Source organism: Dermochelys coriacea, chromosome 16 (genome assembly GCF_009764565.3).
Source record: "Dermochelys coriacea isolate rDerCor1 chromosome 16, rDerCor1.pri.v4, whole genome shotgun sequence".
Taxonomy (NCBI): domain Eukaryota; kingdom Metazoa; phylum Chordata; order Testudines; family Dermochelyidae; genus Dermochelys; species Dermochelys coriacea.
This window is the reverse complement of record NC_050083.1, coordinates 12034907-12053358: the sequence shown is the minus strand read 5'-3', so window position 1 is coordinate 12053358 and position 18452 is coordinate 12034907. Positions and strand designations below refer to the sequence as shown.

The following is an 18452-nucleotide window of genomic DNA, read 5'->3' as shown; positions in this document are numbered from 1 at the left end:
GGCTGTCAGGGAGGAGAGACTCATACTTGGAGACTGCCAGGGAAGCGGGGGTGGAGCTGGCTGGCCTAGCCCTATCAATGGGAGGAGTGGAGCAAACTAGCTGACTGTACCAGGGAGGGACTGGAGCTGACAGGGGGATTTTGGTAGCATCCTGACTAAGTTCATTGAACAAAATGGCCAAATGACAGATGTTGCATGAACATTACCCCTCCAACTGCCTGAAGCCCTTCTACCAGCCACAGGTGTCTGGGGCTCAACACAACGCATGGCTTGTCTCAGCAGTCAGGATTGTTTGCTGATATCCCCTGGTTTGGAGATGTGGACAAACTTCCCCTAGTCACCAGATTGAGACTCCACCCACTCCTTTCACCTGCGATTTCAGCCTAGGTTTTCAGAGACAAAAGGCTACTACACTGCCCCAGTTGGGCCACCTGGAGCCCAGACAGCAACTGTGCAACACAACAGCTGTGATACTGTTACCTTTATAGGTTTCAGAGTAGCAGCTGTGTTAGTCTGTATCCGCAAAAAGAAAAGGAGGACTTGTGGCACCTTAGAGACTAACATTCATTTGAGCATAAACTTTTGTGAGCTACAGCTCACTTCATCGGCTGCATTCAGTGGAAAATACAGTGGGGAGATTTATATAAACAGAGAACATGAAACAATGGGTGTTACCATACACACTGTAACGAGAGTGATCAGGTAAGATAATAGCTCACCTCACCTGATCACGCTCGTTACAGTGTGTATGGTAACACCCATTGTTTCATGTTCTCTGTGTATATAAATCTCCCCACTGTATTTTCCACTGAATGCATCCGATGAAGTGAGCTGTAGCTCATGAAAGCTTATGTGCAAATACATTTGTTAGTCTCTAAGGTGCCACAACTACTCCTTTTCTTCTTGTTACCTTTATAGTGATACTGATTGGGCTTCTTTCCCAGTCTATAGCCTGAGAATTATTATAAAAGTATCTACAATGTTACACCAAGGACATTAACACAAGTGCTGACCATCCTTAATTATCCAGACCTCAGTTATCTGAAAATCCTCCTCCTCCTATCCAAAATAGACATAATGCAATACAGGCTCATACAAGCAAACTGCTAAAACAAGCCCCTGACAAATCCACAAAAACAAAGCAAGGCAGAGTTAAAGAAAGAAAATGGACTCATGTGGAAGGTGGCTGGAGTCCCCAGGGTCATGTTATCACCCATCTCTCATTTTTTCTTGACTTGTTAATTATTTATACAGTCCCAGGGAAGGGCTAAAATTGGATGGAATGGCTGAAAGGGCAGGTGGTGGGGTTACAATAAAGCAGGGTATCTGATAAATCTATAATCAGAAGTTAGTGCCACGGAAGGTGGAATACATCTCATCAATAATCCCTTGGGGAAGGGAGGGAGGGGACACAGATAATACTGAAAAAGCGTGAACTGACCAAAAGCTATAAACATCTAGAAGGTGAGACTTGACTTACCTGAGTTGAATTTGGGGAGGTCTCAGTCCAGCTCCCAGTGGACAAGTGTCCACCACACAATAAACAACAAACTTTAAATCAAGATCGGATGTCTTTATAAAAAATACATTCTAGATCAGTGATTCTCAACTGAGGGTCCATGGCCCACTGGGGGCTGCGAGCCTTTTTTCAGGGGGGTCTGCCAAGCAGAGCCACTTGGAGCTCTGAGCCCAGCAGTTGAAGCTTGGAGTCCCAAGCCCTGGCGCCCCCACAGGGCTGAAGCTCCGAACCCAGAGCCCCCAAGTCCCGGCAGAAGCCACCTCATGGGGCAGAAGCCTCAAGCCCCCCTCAGTTCTGTGGGGCAGAAGTCTTGAGCCCCTCCCCCAGCCCTCAGGGCTCCTAAGTCCCCCCTGCAGCTGAAGCCCAGAGTCCCCCCCCATGGAGTTTTTATAGTATATTGGAGCAGGCTCCAAAAGTAAATGGTTGAGAACCCCTAGATCAATCAGAAGATATGAGCTTGATGCAGGAACTACTGGATGAAAGCCTGTGACCTGTGTTATGCAGCAGATCACACTAGGTGCTCTAATGGTTCCTTCTGTCCTTAAAAAACTATGAACTCACCATCATGGTTGACCTTTAAGGACTCCCTTTGTTTGCAATCTTAGCTGGGAGGCTGAGGACTGCATGGCCCATAGAGACCAACATCCCTTTTTCATTCCTGTATGCGGTCCCTCTAGGATCAGGGTTGAGGCCATGTGCAAAACAGCTCATGTGAGGAGGAACTTTCCCTGCCACTGCTCCCTGTGTCTATCTGTTCTGTGGCTAAATAGAGAACTTCACTCTCTAGGGCTGTCAGCCCACCACCTTTCCCCAGGGCTGAATTCATGCACAAAAGTTTTAATTTGGGTTAAAAATAAACAAATCAATAACAGATCACTGATAACAGCAAGTAATCTTATTTTCTAAATTTGCTTGAGAATGCTCGTTAAATAGAAATGTTGAGTTCTTTTATAAATCAAGCTAAAAATCAAAATATATGTACTGATGGTCTTAAAGAAAGTTATCTGGGAACAGGAGCTACTGATGGGTTTTGTCACTTAGTTATATTAGACACTAAATCTGAACCAACCACCACTAATATCAGATAAAGTTTAAAGAGTGCCCAGTCCCAGCTGTGTCTCAAGTTTCTGGCACAGGTAACATGACTAAGGGTCAGATCCTAATTGTTTTCTGGATCTCTTTAGTTAAGAGAAAAGGGAGTGAAAAACTCCCCAACAATCCTGGGTTTCATTTAGATAAGTGGGATTTTTTGTAACCATTGGTGCTTAAATTACTGTTCTCAATCTGGACAAATGGGAGACTGTGGATGAAAGGTATGAACTGCAATGAGGCTGAAACATTGTTGGGACTACTGCCGGACAACCCACTAGAATCCTGCTGAAGATGCAGCAGCTATGGATGAAGATCTGCTTAGCATCATCTATCTAGAATATTAATTGGGGTACCCGCTATGCATATACAATACATACCATATATTATATGCACATATTGGTGTTTGTGCATGTGTGTTATGTACACACACTCTTCATACATGCAACATATCTGCCCCCTGGGATATGTTTATATAATACATCACACATATTATGTATAGATGTGTGTGTGTTATACACACTTTCTCCCCCTACCCACCCAGGAAGCTTATTTGATGAATATGGATGAAATCACAGATGCTGCAATATGGGCCAAATCTTGAGGATCTCACTAAATTTTTATCCAATCTTTGTGCAGGCAAAATTCTCAAGGAATTCTCAGGGAGCGTTTGCCTGAGCCAGGACATGGGATTTGCCCCACGTTAGCTTTTCCTGATGGAATTTTCATTGTCTTTATATAAGAACCTTCAAATGTCCTTTCGATTCCAGTATTCTTTAGCTGGCTGTGTCTGAGGTGGCTTTTGCCACATCTCCCCACTAGTGGAAGGGCTGATTGTTTATATTTCCCCCTTTCAAGTAGAAGATTTGAAGTTGGATCACAGTTATCTCTGGTGAATTACATTTCTGGCTCTGTAAACTGTATTTTGGCGGAGAGCTGAGGAGGCTCCTAATAGTATCTATATAGTATAGGACCTAGGGGTTACAGTGGGCGAGAAGCTGGATATGAATCAACAGTGTGCCCTTGTTGCCAAGAAGGCTAACAGCATTTTGGGCTGTATAAGTAGGGGCATTGCCAGCAGATTGAGGGATGTGATCATTCTCCTCTACTTGACATTGGTGAGGCCTCATCTGGAGTACTGTGTCTGGTTTTGGGCCCCACACTACAAGAAGGATGTGGAAAAATTGGAAAGCATCCAGCAGAGGGCAACAAAAATGATTAGGGGACTGGAACACATGACTTATGAGGAGAGGCTGAGGGAACTGGGATTTTTTAGTCTGCAGAAGAATGGGGGGGATTTGATAGCTGCTTTCAACTACCTGAAAGGGGGTTCCAAAGAGGATGCATCTAGACTGTTCTCAGTGGTAGCAGATGACAGAACAAGGAGTAATGATCTCAAGTTGCAGTGGATGAGGTTTAGGTTAGATATTAGGAAAAAAACTTTTTCACTAGGAGGGTGGTGAAGCACTGGAATGCGTTAGCTAGGAAGGTGGTGGAATCTCCTTCCTTTGAGGTTTTTAAGGTCAGGCTTGACAAAGCCCTGGCTGAGATGATTTAATTGAGGACTGGTCCTGCTTTGGGCAGGCGGTTGGACTAGATGACCTCCTGAGGTCCCTTCCAACCCTGATATTCTAGGATTCTATGATTTGATTCTATACATTTTCTGTGCGGGAAGTTAATACAAAAGGCTTGCACATGAAGTTGAAAAAGAAAAACTGGTCTCCCTTCCATCAGAGAACCTCCATTTTTAACCTTAGCCCATTGGGTGCAGGAATATTAGCCTATACAATGAGAAGGGGCCAAGAGTCTGGCAAAGAGATTTCATATCTAGGGCTTAATTTGGGCTGCTTATAAAGCCATGTGGTTTTAAAAGTTCAGGCTATCAAAAATGTGTATTAAATATATTAGAAGGCGATAGTGCTCTGTAGAAAGAAAAACAAACAAACAAACAAACAGTGATTTTGAGCAGGCATTTTGGCTGTATCAGACTTAAAAAAACCCCCAACAAAACCCCCCAAAACCCAACCAAACAAACCCCTCTCCCAAACAAACAGAAAAAGGCACCACATTCCTGGGAGCAACTTGGCAAAAGACAAGCTCTGGAATCTGCTATATTCTATATGTTATACTACAGAACTTAATACAGTGGTGTGATTTTTACTGGTTCTTAAGCATGCACAATATAAACCAAGTAAACCTGCCAAAAATACAGAACACAACAGGCAATAAGCAAAGCTGAACAATAAGCAGTGCCTGCCCACAGCTGCAAAGGGTGCTGCAATATATTTTACCATCCCTTGTCAGGTTGTGTCCTAACTTAGTCGCCAGTGGGTTTACATTACTTTGGTCCTGAGACTATTCAGAAGAGTCAGGGGTCACAGGACCCACCCCTGCAGTAAGCTCAGTGTGGATGCAGGGATCTGTTGTAGATCAGGGGTTTAGACTGCAAGCTCTTTGGGGCAGGGCTGTGGCCTTATTTTTCTGTAAAGCATCCAGCATATTTATGGTGCTGTATAATAACATGGTATTAAGCCAATATTTCTAGTTTCCAGTCAACACAGTGCCCAACTCCCAACCTCAATGCAAAATATTAACATAAATCCAGGCTAATCTTGCTTCCTCCACCCCAACAATTAGCTTCCTGATGCTCTCTTAGCCTGCCTCAAGCATAGAAGGAGAAAGGAGAATGCATTTCAACTATTAAGATAGCAACCATCCAAAATCATAGATACCTGACTCCACAGTTTCCTCCTATTCTCTTATGGAGGGATTACAGGAACAGTTTTCAGATACTCAGCCCTCAGTTCTTTCCACAGCAAAGAACATGATCACATACCTACAGGAGTCCCAGCTCAGTAGAGAGGCGTGGTGAGTGATGGATCCAACATGATGAAATATACTTTCTGGCCGCATAAAGAGCCAGACTTACATTATGTTTAAGCAAGAGAGACCAACTGGGAACTTCAGGATTACTGAGAGGGGCTGAACTCTCTTTCTAAGGAAAGATAATTCAGAAGTTGCCTGCTCCCCGAAAGGGCTTTGATCTCTGAAAAGTTCACTCTAACTATGACTCTGGTTGACAAACCTCCTTTGCCTTTTAAGCAAGAGGGTCTGATTTTTTTTTTTGGAGTGTAGACGTATGCTGAATAACTTGCTCACAGTCAAACAGAAAGTCTATGACAGAACAGAGAAATGACCCTGGGTTGCAAGTCCCAGGCTAGCACCTTAGCCATTGACCAAACTCCTCCCCTGTGTGCTGGAGTTGCAATATTAACACACTTTAAGAGTTTTGGGTCACTTTAAGGAAACTTCCTTTCCTAAACAGTGACAATGGAACGTTCCACAGAAAATTCCATTACACTCCATGGCAACTTTCTTCTTAAATGGTGCTTGAGCTTTTCTAGGTACTAATTTAGCATATTATGATGAAATTCCAGTCATAGCCCCTTTGCTGTTGATAGACTTTGGTGCAATGTGTGTGCTGTGTCCAACTGCAATTGTACAGCATCTATAGCAATTGACTATCACCTTCAGGCTAAGAAGATGGGATCCTCCTCATAGTTGTCTTTCTAAAAGAAAGCAAGTGTTTATTTCCTGCTGGGCTTAAATGAAGCAGATGCCCGAAAACACACAAAGTGGGTTTTTTCTTGCCCTCTTCATACACGAGTCCCCCCTGGACCCTGTCTTTTCAGATTACCTACAATGCAAGCGCAGTAGCTGATTCTAATAAATCAGCAGTGATCTGCTCCTGGTTATCAGAAGAGAGGATTGTCCCTTAAACTTGTACATTTGTAACCTACTGCTCAGTGCACGCTATACATCCCACGCAGAATCTGATCCACAAAGGACACATTGTCAGATACAGCGGCTTAGCACCTGATCCAAATCCCATTTGATAGCCTCCCACTGATTTCAGTTCTTTAGCTCAAGTTATAAAGGGTCATATTTGTAGCGCTGGCAGGTCCTGGGTTCAGTCCCCACTGACGACCAAGATGATAATAATTTCATGCGCAAATGTTTAGAGTGATTGCCTGCACAAATGCTTTTCTTCACTTGGTTTGGAAAGGGACATTATTGCAGATTCAAAACCCAATGCATGAGAAAACATATCACCAGTATGCAGAAATTACTGCTGGCCTAATACTTATTCCAAGGACAATTCACTACTTGAGACGTACCAACTGCAATTTGTTGGGGAGGAACATTAACCACCTCTGCGGAAAGAAACACAAGGACAAGCAGACAGACAAAGACAGGCAGACGGGTTTCTCAAACTCACTCGGACACCTGTGATTCCGGGATATCCAGGAGGCCCTTCCTTTCCCTTCAGTCCTTCGGTGCCTTTTTCTCCTCTCTCTCCTTCTGGGCCTTGCTCTCCTTTGTCTCCCTGCAGAAGAGTGGAGTGTGTTTGCTTTTCAATACAAACAAAGCATAGATCATTGTGTATGACTCTTGAAGAAAGAAAAAGCGAGGATCAGAGGCTGAAAGGAAAAAGACTGAAGGAAGCTGAGTCATAAACTACTTGACATTTAATGCAAAAGGTTATTTTAAAAACTCCTTTAGCCAGACAGATAGGACCTCAGCCACAAGACAGGATGGTTTGAACTTTTTTGCTTCTCCCCACAATGAACTGAGCAGGAATCTCCCACATGGAAATTCTTGGGTCTGGGCTAAGGGCATGAGGCAGGCAGCTGAGATCTGACAGAGAGTCTCTTTGGACTCATCTAGAAGCCCCAGAAGGGGTATTTTGACAAGGCTGTCAGGGGAGGCAGTGGGAAGCATCCCACATCTCAAATGAACACACTGCAGAGCAGCAGCATCTGACCCACATGAAAGATCAGCCGGTATAGCACTAGATGCAAAAACTTGCATCAAGTTGCCACTCTCACAATTGGTGCATAGCATTTTATAGGCACAATAAAAAGGGCCTAATTCAGTTCTCACAGCAGTTTTATACTCGTGTAACCCAATTGACCTTGGTGGAGTTGCTCCTGATTTACACTTGCATTACTAAAAGCAGAATCATGCCTATTACATTTTGTGGTTAAACAAATATTTGTGCAATGAATAGCAACAGTTCCACTGTTCAGAGAAACATTTGGGTTGGGAGAAACTGGAAGTGTTCAAGACCACTTGGAGATGAAGCAGCAAGTGATGGCATGAGAAAATCATATAAGGAAGGACTATTTGATCTGACAAATGATAAACAAAAATCAAGAAGCACAGCAAATAGTTTAACTAGAATGAAGCAATAAACCGCAAGACTTTGTTGTGGGATTGGCCAGTTTTACTTTCCGTGGCATGAAACTGTTAGCCTGTGCAGACGGATAGGCTACACAAGGATAGAAATCGGGATTGCAATCCAAAGGTAAGGTTGCAGATTTGGAACAGCAAAAGAAACGATACAATGCAAGAACGAATAAGAATTTGGAGGTCCCACCAGAAAAAGGAGGGGGGATTTTGTTTCTGGACTCGCAAATAGTGGTATAGACTGTGAGACTGTTGAGGGCTTTGGGACAATTGTTGATCTGCCTGTGGAATTTCAGATGGTGAAAATCTGTAAGGAAGGAAGAACTGAATTTGTAGAAACAAACAAACAAAATAAGTTGTTGACCACCCGTTTTTGAAGAAGAACAGGACCTTCATAGAGATCCGAAAGAAGTTCCTGAGGTGCACCAAGAATGCAGCTTGAGATTTGAAACCTGAAGGATCTCTTGTAAACAAGGCTTCATACAGGTTTGGTTTGACAGCATATGGACTTGAAAAATCAGTCTGTCTGGCTTGCTCTTTTAATTAGGTAAACTGTACAACTAATTGTTGTGTAACTGAAGAATTGAAAGGGAATGCCAAAAAAGAGAGAGAACTTTATGCTATTAGGCTTTTCCTATAGTAGACTTTATTCCAATCACAAGTTTCCCAAGTATTGCTACTGCAAGTTCAGCTCTACCAACAGTTGCAGTAGTTAGAGCCCTTGTTCACGTAAGGCATCTGTGGCAGGTAGTTTAAATGCCATGCCAGGTAGATATGATAAAATCTGGCCATGTAATAGTGCTTAAAATGCTGTTGGCTGCCTGTAGCTCCATTTCTAGAGAGGGGGAAAGAGCTGGAATAGGAAAGAATATGTAAAGTAGGAAGGAGCTTTCATTGTCACTTAGGGCTCATGGAAGTGGAAGGCACATATTTTTGGACAGAAGAGAGCATTGGCAAACTGACTAATTAGGGGCTTTGCCCCAGCAACAAGAAATGTGAAGAAACCCACTAGTGGGAAAAAGCAAGTGTTGAACTTGTTCCCCATGGAGATGCTATGTTTGGAAGTAAAGGGGACATTGTGTAAACAAGAGGAAGCAAAGAAACTTTCAGGATTGAAAGGAAAAATTACGGAAAAGGAATCAAGAAGGGAACGATTTGGTGTGAGACAGATGGAAGATGTGTGGTCAGACACAATGCATAATACAGCAAGAAAGATTACACGGAAACATGTCACCCACACCCACCGTCCATCTGTAACTGCTGAGTATAATGTTCAGGCTCTAGAGACAACAGCTTTAGCAGGGAGGTGTTTAAGATTAAAAGCACTGAACATAGCACAGATTTAACTTATTCTGTGGGGGATTCTCAGGTTCTCACCTGCAGTCAGGATAAACTTTGTAAATAGTTCTGCAAGTTCTTTTAATGTGTGTCTGTGACAGCACCAAGCCCACAATGGGACACCAATCCTATTGTCATACAAATGTAATGATGTTCCAGGTTAGTACATTTCTGGGGATTGAACCTAGGATCTCTAGAGCTCAGAGCAGAGCAGAGCCTCTACTGCTTAAGCTAAAGGATCAGTAGTTCAGCAGACTCATAAACCTCTTTGTATGTCCTACCCACTGGAAGGGGACAAAGAGCCATTGTATTAGTATGTATTACACAAATGCTTCCATAGTTCAGGAAGGGTTAAATGAAAACTATATCAACAGGGGAAGAAAAGCTAGAGGCCAGAGAAACACTATGATGGTCTGATGAAGCACCCACTTGAAAGGGGCAGTGAAAGATGCAGCTTTAAGGATTGCTTATGCAACAGCACGTGGGGGTTTAAAGGAGGCAAAGGAGATGCCCTGGTAGATTCCTAAGACTGCTGTGAAGCTATTAGAATCTTTGACCAAACAAGAAGCATAAAAGGTTTTTCAAGACTCAGTTGACTTCTGGCTCAAGATGGCATCTCTAATAGAAGAAATAAAAAACTTCTTCCCACCTCAGGTTGGATGGCAAGGGAAGGTGGTGTGGTTCACTTCCTACGGTCTGGATCGCAGGTAAGTCTATGCAGAAAGGGAGAGGGAGGAATGGAAGGAGCTGGTGGGAGCCAGAAATGTTGTGGAGACTGTTTACCACCCCAATGGGGTGGATGAAAAGAGGGAACAATACGGAAAAGCCTAACTAGACAGCAGAGCATTATGCTACCATGTAGTTAATGTGCTGCAAGAAGCCATGGTTAGTCTCAAGCCTGGCTAAAAGTATCTACAGAGGAGAACCTTGCAGCTTCCAGGATAAGCCTAGCCTGGAGCGAACATGGCATTGGGAACTAGTTCCCACTACTGGCTGCTGATAGAACAGATATGCAGTCTGGGAGAAAGGCATCTGATCGGGGAGATACGACAAGCTCTGAGAGTCCTTGGACCAAGGAGGTTATAGCTCATTGATACAAACCCGAAGCTAGAGGTGGGGGATGTGTCACATGGGGCCACTAAGATGCAAAATCAACCTGGAATATGACACAAAGAGACATGACATACTTCCTGGGATCCCCCAGGATTACATTGGGATTGTTCCTCCTACTGTAGCCACTGTATGGGGTAGGGGAGACGATTGTTGAATATGTCTTTGGGGGGCAGGAAAGGGGTCTGGGGTCAGATGAACAAGGTAGCTTGTGTGACAATACTTGCTTCCCTTGCCTGTCTGCAGAGGGGGAAGGATCATGGTCTGAAAGTGGCTAAATTTGTGAGAAGAAAACCTACCCAACAAAAAACCACACAGAATCTTTACCTTAACTCCGTCTGGCCCAGATGCGCCGCTGTCCCCTTCCAGGCCTGGCTCTCCCTGCAAGAGAGATAGACAAACAGACTTAGGACAGTCTTTTCCACCATCCCTTTTTCTCATGCTTTTTGCAGCCAACACCTTTCAGAGGAGGAGTGACTTCCCCTTGCAACAACGTGAGCTGAATGTTGAGGGTTTCCAGTGCTGATATTCTTTGTAGGGTGGAGATCTATACTGCCACGCATGGGCCAGTATGCTTTGTTTATATCACCATGTTTTAGGACTATGCTATGAAGTTGCCCCATCTTGCTCAGTATCTCAAAATTGATCAAGAGGAACAAGCCCCCACTGGAATGAGAGAGCAACTCCTTTCTTCATTCTGTTCCAGGCTTTCCTTCAACAGTCCTCAGGTCTGACTCGTGGAAGTCCTCTCTCCCCTGGATGGAGCAGGGAATTCAGTCTCTGTGTTCATGCAACCTTGGGCATCTCCATATTGCTCCAACAACTGATCTCAGTCTGGAGATCAAGGGACAAGAAACACACTTCTGGTTCAATCTCTGCATTCATTCCAGCTCTGGCTCCCTCCCCACTTTTGCATACTGTACCCAGTGTTTTCCTTGTTAATGCTGGCCTTCAGTGAGAGTCCTTTCCTGCCACTTCTAGGTTACACATACCCAAGTTGTGAAGAACTTGTGAAGAGAACAGTCTTGTTTTTACACATATTCATATTGAAAGGAACTTTAAAGTGCTTTGCAAAGTAGCATGTCCAGTTGAGCCATCACCCTGCGGGCAAGAGGAGCTCATTGGTAGCTCACATGCAGCTATCTGGTTCTATTGTGAGAATAAATGGCCAGGATATTGGGCTAATCTTCTATCCTGTGAAAAAAGAAGTCCCTGTGATCTTTTGGTTTCATCTGGACATCTCTCAAACAGGCCATTGATCTCGGTTCTTATCCAGTCCCTGTCACTGCAGTATCAGAGTAACTCATGCATACTGATGAACTTATGCTCACAACCCCCCTGGAAGGGAGGTTAGTATTTCCCCCATTTTGCAGACCAGGATCTGAGACACAGAAGGATTAAATGACTTGCCCAATGAAGTCCAGAGCCAAGCTGGGAATTGAACCCAGATCTCCTGAGTCCCAGTACAGTGCCTTAACCCCACGGCTATCCTTCTCTTTATAGTATCACATTCACCCTCCTGCCACGCCATGATCACATGTCTATGAGCTCACAAGTCCAAGGGTAAGACCCAAATCCATGATGGGCTGACCCAGGCTGCTACCAGCTCGGTCACTGCAGATACACAATGGCCCTTCCAAAGGCTGGAAGTATACCCTCCCCATGCTGAGGGAGCAGTGCATTGTCCATTTTGTATACCCAGTTTGGTTGAGAAACCACAGTTCATTCGCTTAGCCATCCACATACACGTAATGAAGAGGACTCCAATATGAAGCTAACTCTACTTACTCTTTGACCAATAAGGCCTTGTTCTCCTGGGACCCCCAGCTGTCCAAGATCACCCTAAAAACACAGAGGCAGAGACTCAAGCTGGTGACAGTATTAAATCCATAGGATGAAGTTGATTTCTCCCATCCCTCACCCCCCTCCCACTCTCATTTCTTCCTGCATTTTGACTCTTCCTTTATCTGATCCTGTTCAAATGTCTAATCTCTGGGTGCGAACATGGCTCTGAGACAATCAGGTACCCAGCATCACCCCAACAGCAAGCTCTAAGATGGCATGCACCTTACAGAGTGATTCTGACTGATATGCAATAGACCAAAGAATCAGCAGTGACTTGCAGGTGTCAAAAATCAGTGGTGAATGCTTGCAAAGACTGAGCCAAAGGGAATTACCCGTGCACCTTACAGCAGGAAACAATTTCATGCTATCTTATCGAGAAAGCAACAATATCAAGACCCAGGACATAGTAGTGCTCATAACAGATGTGCAACTGGAGCGATGAGAAGGAGAGCGGACACGTTCCAGCAAACAGCAGTATGATCTTTGGCATGACTGACGGGTGCTGAGCAGAATCTAGATTATGGACAGCACAGAAAGGAGCGAACTGGACATAGTATTGGAGCTGGCAGTTATTTCGATATATTTTGGTGAAGTGCTAAGTATGAGGAGGATGCAGTTTGCAGCTGTGGGACATTGGATCCAGATCAATTTATCTGTTTTGCAATGAGCAATGTGCAGAAAACGTTCATTTCCTTCCCCATCCCATTCACCTCACTCTGAAACTCCAAGCATTGTTCTAAAAGTTAAAAATTGATACTGCTGCCAGTGACATAGTATTATGTTTACATAATGCCTTTCGCTACAGAGTCATTTTTGAGCACATGGCCCCACTGAGATGCAGCCACTTCTGGGGAGGCCAGCATTCAACCACAACAGTAAAGGATGTGGAAGGTGTAAGAAATTTTGGCCAAGGACGCAACTGTATCCTAGTGGCGTGCTCCTCCTTCGCCACCCTGCAGCTTTAGACTATACAAATGTATGCAACTACGGCTCAGAGAATCCTTAAATGTTTACCAAGGGAGCAACCACTGCTTGGAGATTCCTAGAACATCTAAATACCTCCAAGGTTGGAGAGAGCGCAACCAGAATCTCATGCTCTGAACCAATGCAAGACTCATTGTAGTGAAAGTGGTTACGTGGGAGCTGTCAGCATCTCTGCATTATCAGCATACTACTCTCCTTCCTTCCTTCCCTCCCATCTCTCAATCTGGGTCAGGCGCTAGGATATTCTCCAGGCCTTCAAGAGCCCAGTCCCAGGAACCACCATTTCAAACAATACATTCAAGCTCAGCCAATGCTCCTCATCAGCCTGGCTCAGCTGAGGCAGCCTGTCCAGAGAATACATGCACTGCCCGCCTTCCTGCTTGTGATGGGAGCCGGAGAAGAGCTGCTACTCTAAATCCTACAGAGGGGGATGCTGGCAACCTGAGCGGATCAATGGCATTCTGTTCCTGGGCAAGATAATTAGGGAGCTGAGTGGCAGGCAGAAGTGGCATAGCTGAAATGTTAGAGGAGTATCAGGACTCCAAAGACACAGTCACTCAAGTGATGTGTCAGAAGGTTTGCCAAAGAAAACATGGTGAGGAAAGGTGGTGGTGGGGCGGGGTGCGGGGGGGAGAGAATGGCAAAGAGGAAATTGCATTTAATCCCAAAATACGGTCTGTTCTAAACTCCCTGGCACAGTGGCAACCCTTCGAAACTTAAATGGAGAATGGAAAACGTGTGAGCTCTGCAGCACAGAGATCTTATTCAAATAAAGAGAGAAAAATTACACTCCTCCTCATCCAGGAGGGAAGGTGCATTCACAGCTCTGTGACATTGCACCTGGCACTGTGCCTTGTGTTGTATTGATTAAAAACAACAGCTAGTTAATTGAGATGTGCGGGCATGGAGGTGCTATATTTAAATTCTTGCAGAGCAGTAATTAATTATTAATTATTATTATTATTATTATTTTTTAAAAATAGAGAACTCCATATCAGCATTAGCAGAATCCAGCCCCCATTTTGGGTGCTCATTATCTTAAACCCAGTACTGGGAACTTGTTTTAAGGCATTTATATTCCTGGGCTCTCCCCTACAGAGACAATTCTTGTTTCCAGACTAGGTTACACCCCGACTCTGGGTCCCTGGGGATCCTCTTGCAGGTTTGGTATCAATGTGTTAGCCCAGCTCCTGCCTGTGATTCGGCTGACTGGATTATGTAGCTCTAGTTGGGTTTTTACTGAGACCCTTTCTTGGGCTCTTGAGTCAGGGTTTCCCTTCCTTTGTTTTTCTGCATGCCCAAAACAGAGGCTGAAGCTTCCTGCATTTGAGCCCCTTTACCTGAGATCTCTAGTGGCCCACACGGGGGACGTGAGGCCCTGGATCTGTATAACCAAAGAGTTAAAGTGTTCTCCCCGCCCCCCGGAATTGTGTCACTAGAGAGCTCGGTGGCTGAGAAACATGTAAAGAGCAGTTGCTATGGGCTTACCCAGCTGCTCCCCTCCCTGAACACACCTATCTATAGTATCTATCTTTAGCAATCTGACCTTGCCCACTGTAACTGCTCCCAGGCCTCGTCACAGGATACCTTAATCAAGAGCACTGCCAGGGTCCTCTGGGACTCCGGTGCAACAGCAGACTCTTGGTAGGAACAAAAGTTTCTATTATCTCTCCGCTCTGACAGAGAGCTTGCATTACGTGTTTTTCTTACCTTCATGCCAGGTTCACCTGGAAGGCCAGGTTGTCCCATTGAGCCAGGCGGTCCCTGGTGGGGGGAGGGGGGGAAAAAGGCCATTGTTACTCCCTACAGAGCAAGATCAAAGAGCGAATTCCTTTTGCAGAGCACTCTGGGGATAGAGAAGCCCTGGTAGCAGCGTAATTACCTTCCTGGAGCTGACTAGGGTACACAGAGCCAAAGAAAAGGCCCGCTCCCACAAGGGCCTTTGTTTTCTCTCATGCCTTTCTTTCCCTTCCCCTTCCTACAATGAACTCTCTAAGCCTGTTTGCCAGGCAGCCTCACTCTAACTCCCTCACTCTAACTCCTCCAGGCTTTGGGTCCCCAGTGCGGATCTCTACCCCACACTAATTAAAAGAAAAAAAAAAAGGAAGGAAAGAAAGAGCACAAAATACTTAAAATCAGCATAAAAGGGTTAAATAAAGACATTAACACAATGAGTCACAAATAACTTCAACCACATAATACCTTCCCTTCTCTGACCCCTTATCTATCACTTGGTTCTGTCTTTACCTCTGATTCTAAGGCCAGGTCTGTGCCCAGTTTTTGTACTAGTGTAACTATTTCAGTTATGGTAAACTCCTAATGTGGATGCAATTATATGAGTATTAAGGTACCTTATACAGGTGGAGCTTATTCCCCTAAAGGAATAGCTATACCAGTATAAGCACATGGGACAACTGCATCCACATTGGGGAGGGGAGGTCTTGTACCATTTTAACAATACAAATGGCATAACTTATGCATGTGGACAAGGCCTAATGTCTGTGGGGCAGGGATCGGGTCTCCTATTTGTCCATAAAGTGCCATGCACATCTGTATATTGAGGACACCCATGGGCAGCTAACTCATGGAGGAAAGGGAATTAAAAACAGCAGCTGTATACTAGAGGTGGGCTGAGCTGGAATCCTAGGTCCAAACTCCCTTAAATAATTTTCCATAAATTCAGATCTGACCTTTGCATCCACCCCCTTTTCTCTGGCTCTGTGATGGGCTGAACACCCCAGACCTTGCATAAAGGTTGGATCTGGAACTTAACCATGATCATTAAACTGTACATTTTAAAAATTGTATTAGATGAAACAAAGGAGCTGGGGGACAGGATAATAGGCCCCTTGTCGGAGCGTGAGGGTACAATTGAACAGCTTCTCCCAGTGAGCCTTGAAAGATTAAACCGTTTCACTGGAAAGCGATGAAGAATAAGGTGGAGTGGGGTCTGTGAGAGACCACTCCTCCTTGTGCTGTCTCCCCATGACCCTTTCAGGATGTGTTTAGTCCCTTACTCTAGGTGTTAGGCTGCTCAACTGCACAAAGCACCCACTGGTACCTGGGATTAGGGGAAAGAGTAACTTTAATTGTTGTATTTTTTGCATTGATTTCCTGCCAGTGCAGGCAGTGGGACTCTGTTAAATAAGACCAAAGGTGACACAGCAAAGCTGGTCTTGCCAGTTTTGAAGGGGTTTTTATTTATTTATTGTATTGGCTTTCCAGACCACAATCCCTCTCTTCTCTGCAGTTAGGAATAAAGGAAACAAAATCTCGTAATTGCAGGAGCTCTCGGAGGTTTCCAGCTTTCCGAACTGGAGGTAGCGGTGAGTGGGTGCATGTTAGGTTTAGGAACAATTTGGCAAGTCATGCAACGAGAAAAAGCAAGTTCCAGTGAAAGCAGAAATACTGCCTGGGTTTTTCCAGTAGTTCTGGTGCAAGAGAAAGGCTGTATCTCCTCCAAGAGCCTATCATATGGAGCTCTATGCTTTCAGAACAAGCAAGGCCTAGGGCAGCTCAGTAGCGGCCTAGCAACTTTCCAGATCCATAGTGTGGTTTACCACGATGAGAGCTCACTCCATCCAGTCTAGCAGGCAGGAGACTGGAAAATCTCATGACTTATACATTTTGCAGTGGGTTGTATTAAAAGGTACCTCAGCTGCTACTATTGAGATCAAGTGAACATCTTGAGTATATTACAATCACAGACACACTGCAAGAAGCTAAAAGTGGGTGACCTAAGTCTGCAGTGATCGGCTGTGATGGTAAGAATTGAAGGAGAGTCTCCAGGTGCTCGGAGGGTTAGAGGAAACTCTATTGAGTAAGCTTCTGCCCTCCTGTGCTCCTAAACATGGGCACAAAATATCAGTAACCATTCCTTTCATTTTGTTGCAAAGTGTCACTTTTGCCTAATGGTAACAATGATGCAAAAAGCGGTTCTAAAGCAAAGGTATTTCTTCCACCCACTCACCTGGACAGTGGTGAGACTGCGTTTGACAATCAGAACATATCAAGACTGGACTGAATAATATGATTGCCAGCCAGAGACAGAAGCAACTGGGGGTGGGAAGGGAAAGAGACTTGGGGGTTTCTTCACTACAGATTTTTACTGAGTTTGTAACACGGATGATTCTATACACAATAGAGTTAACATATGGGCCCAGATGCTCAAAGGGAGTTAGGTGCCTAACTTCTACTTATTTCAAGGGGAGTTAGGTACATAAATGCCTTTGAGGATCTGGGCCTGGTTCCTAAAGCATGAATGGGGTTGTGACAATTCTCAGACTGCAGCGAGATTTAAAAATGCTCCTTCTTCTGTGTGGGTGGGACTGCCCATCTGTGTAACAGGGTTAGCCAACCTCCTGCCTCCCAGGTCTCTGGGTGGGAGGGCAGGCCAAAACGCATTGCATCCTGGGGAAAAATACCTAACTATTAGTGCCAAGGTGACGCTCTGTGGGTTAGCTGCCCAGATTTTCCCAGAATGCTCTGGGATCTGTTGGGTGGACGATATGGGAAGGTTGACAAACCCTGCTGCAGGGATAAATGGTGGATGTGTTGAACTGCATCACCTGTAACCAGGTCAGAGCCTGGTTCAGCCCAATATGGTTCTGTCTGGACTGAAGATGGGGTCTGTATTTGTAACTTTTCTCTTGCACTCTTAATGCGGACATTAAAACTCGCAAGACACAGAAACCTTCATTGTCCTTTTCCTTCAAGAGTTACTGAAGGCAGACCAAGCCAGATTGCCCCTTGCTCAGCTGTGCAGTTCTAGGTGAGTGAGGAGGGGAATGGAGCAGAAGAGAGGTGTATTGTAGAGACGAAAGCAAAGATCATACTCTACCTTATGTCCCATTTCTCCTAAAGGTCCAGCTGGCCCCTGTGATCCCTGGTGTCCCTGCAAGACAGACACACAGGGCTCTTTCGTGCAACGTTGTCAATTCTGAAGAACAATCCACTCCCTAGTGCCCTCCCACATCACATGGACACTACACAGGCATGGGAGAGGAGGTCAAAAGACCAGAAATGGGCAGCTCAGAGTGCTTGAACAGCAGCAAGCAAAGGGTCAGAAACTTTCCCTGTGTCTGGGTGGCTGTGGGGGGAGCTGCTGTGTTGAAGCTGAACTGATAATAGTTGGTTTCAGAGTAGTAGCTGTGTTAGTCTGTATTCGAAAAAAGAAAAGGAATACTTGTGGCACCTTAGAGACTAACAAATTTACAACAGACTGGAGTGCTTCTGCCGACATGCACGGGTTGAAATTGTGGAAAAGCCGCGTCACTTACCCCATAACCTCAGCCGTGCAGAACACAATGCCATCCAC

At 44.8% G+C, this 18452-nt stretch overlaps 1 protein-coding gene across 3 annotated transcripts in view; it reads right to left on the bottom strand.

The window, feature by feature from the left end:
* LOC119844294 (collagen alpha-1(XXVII) chain B-like) overlaps positions 1-18452 on the bottom strand; it is a 307212-nt gene that overhangs the window by 46400 nt on the left and 242360 nt on the right. For all 3 annotated transcript variants that reach the window (XM_043498719.1, XM_038374938.2, XM_038374939.2), the window contains 5 exons: positions 17976-18029; positions 14846-14899; positions 12095-12148; positions 10634-10687; positions 6888-6995 (listed from right to left, as the gene is read on the bottom strand). In XM_043498719.1, the coding sequence (XP_043354654.1) occupies positions 6888-6995; positions 10634-10687; positions 12095-12148; positions 14846-14899; positions 17976-18029 (324 nt within the window). The remainder of the gene's footprint in view (positions 1-6887; positions 6996-10633; positions 10688-12094; positions 12149-14845; positions 14900-17975; positions 18030-18452) is intronic.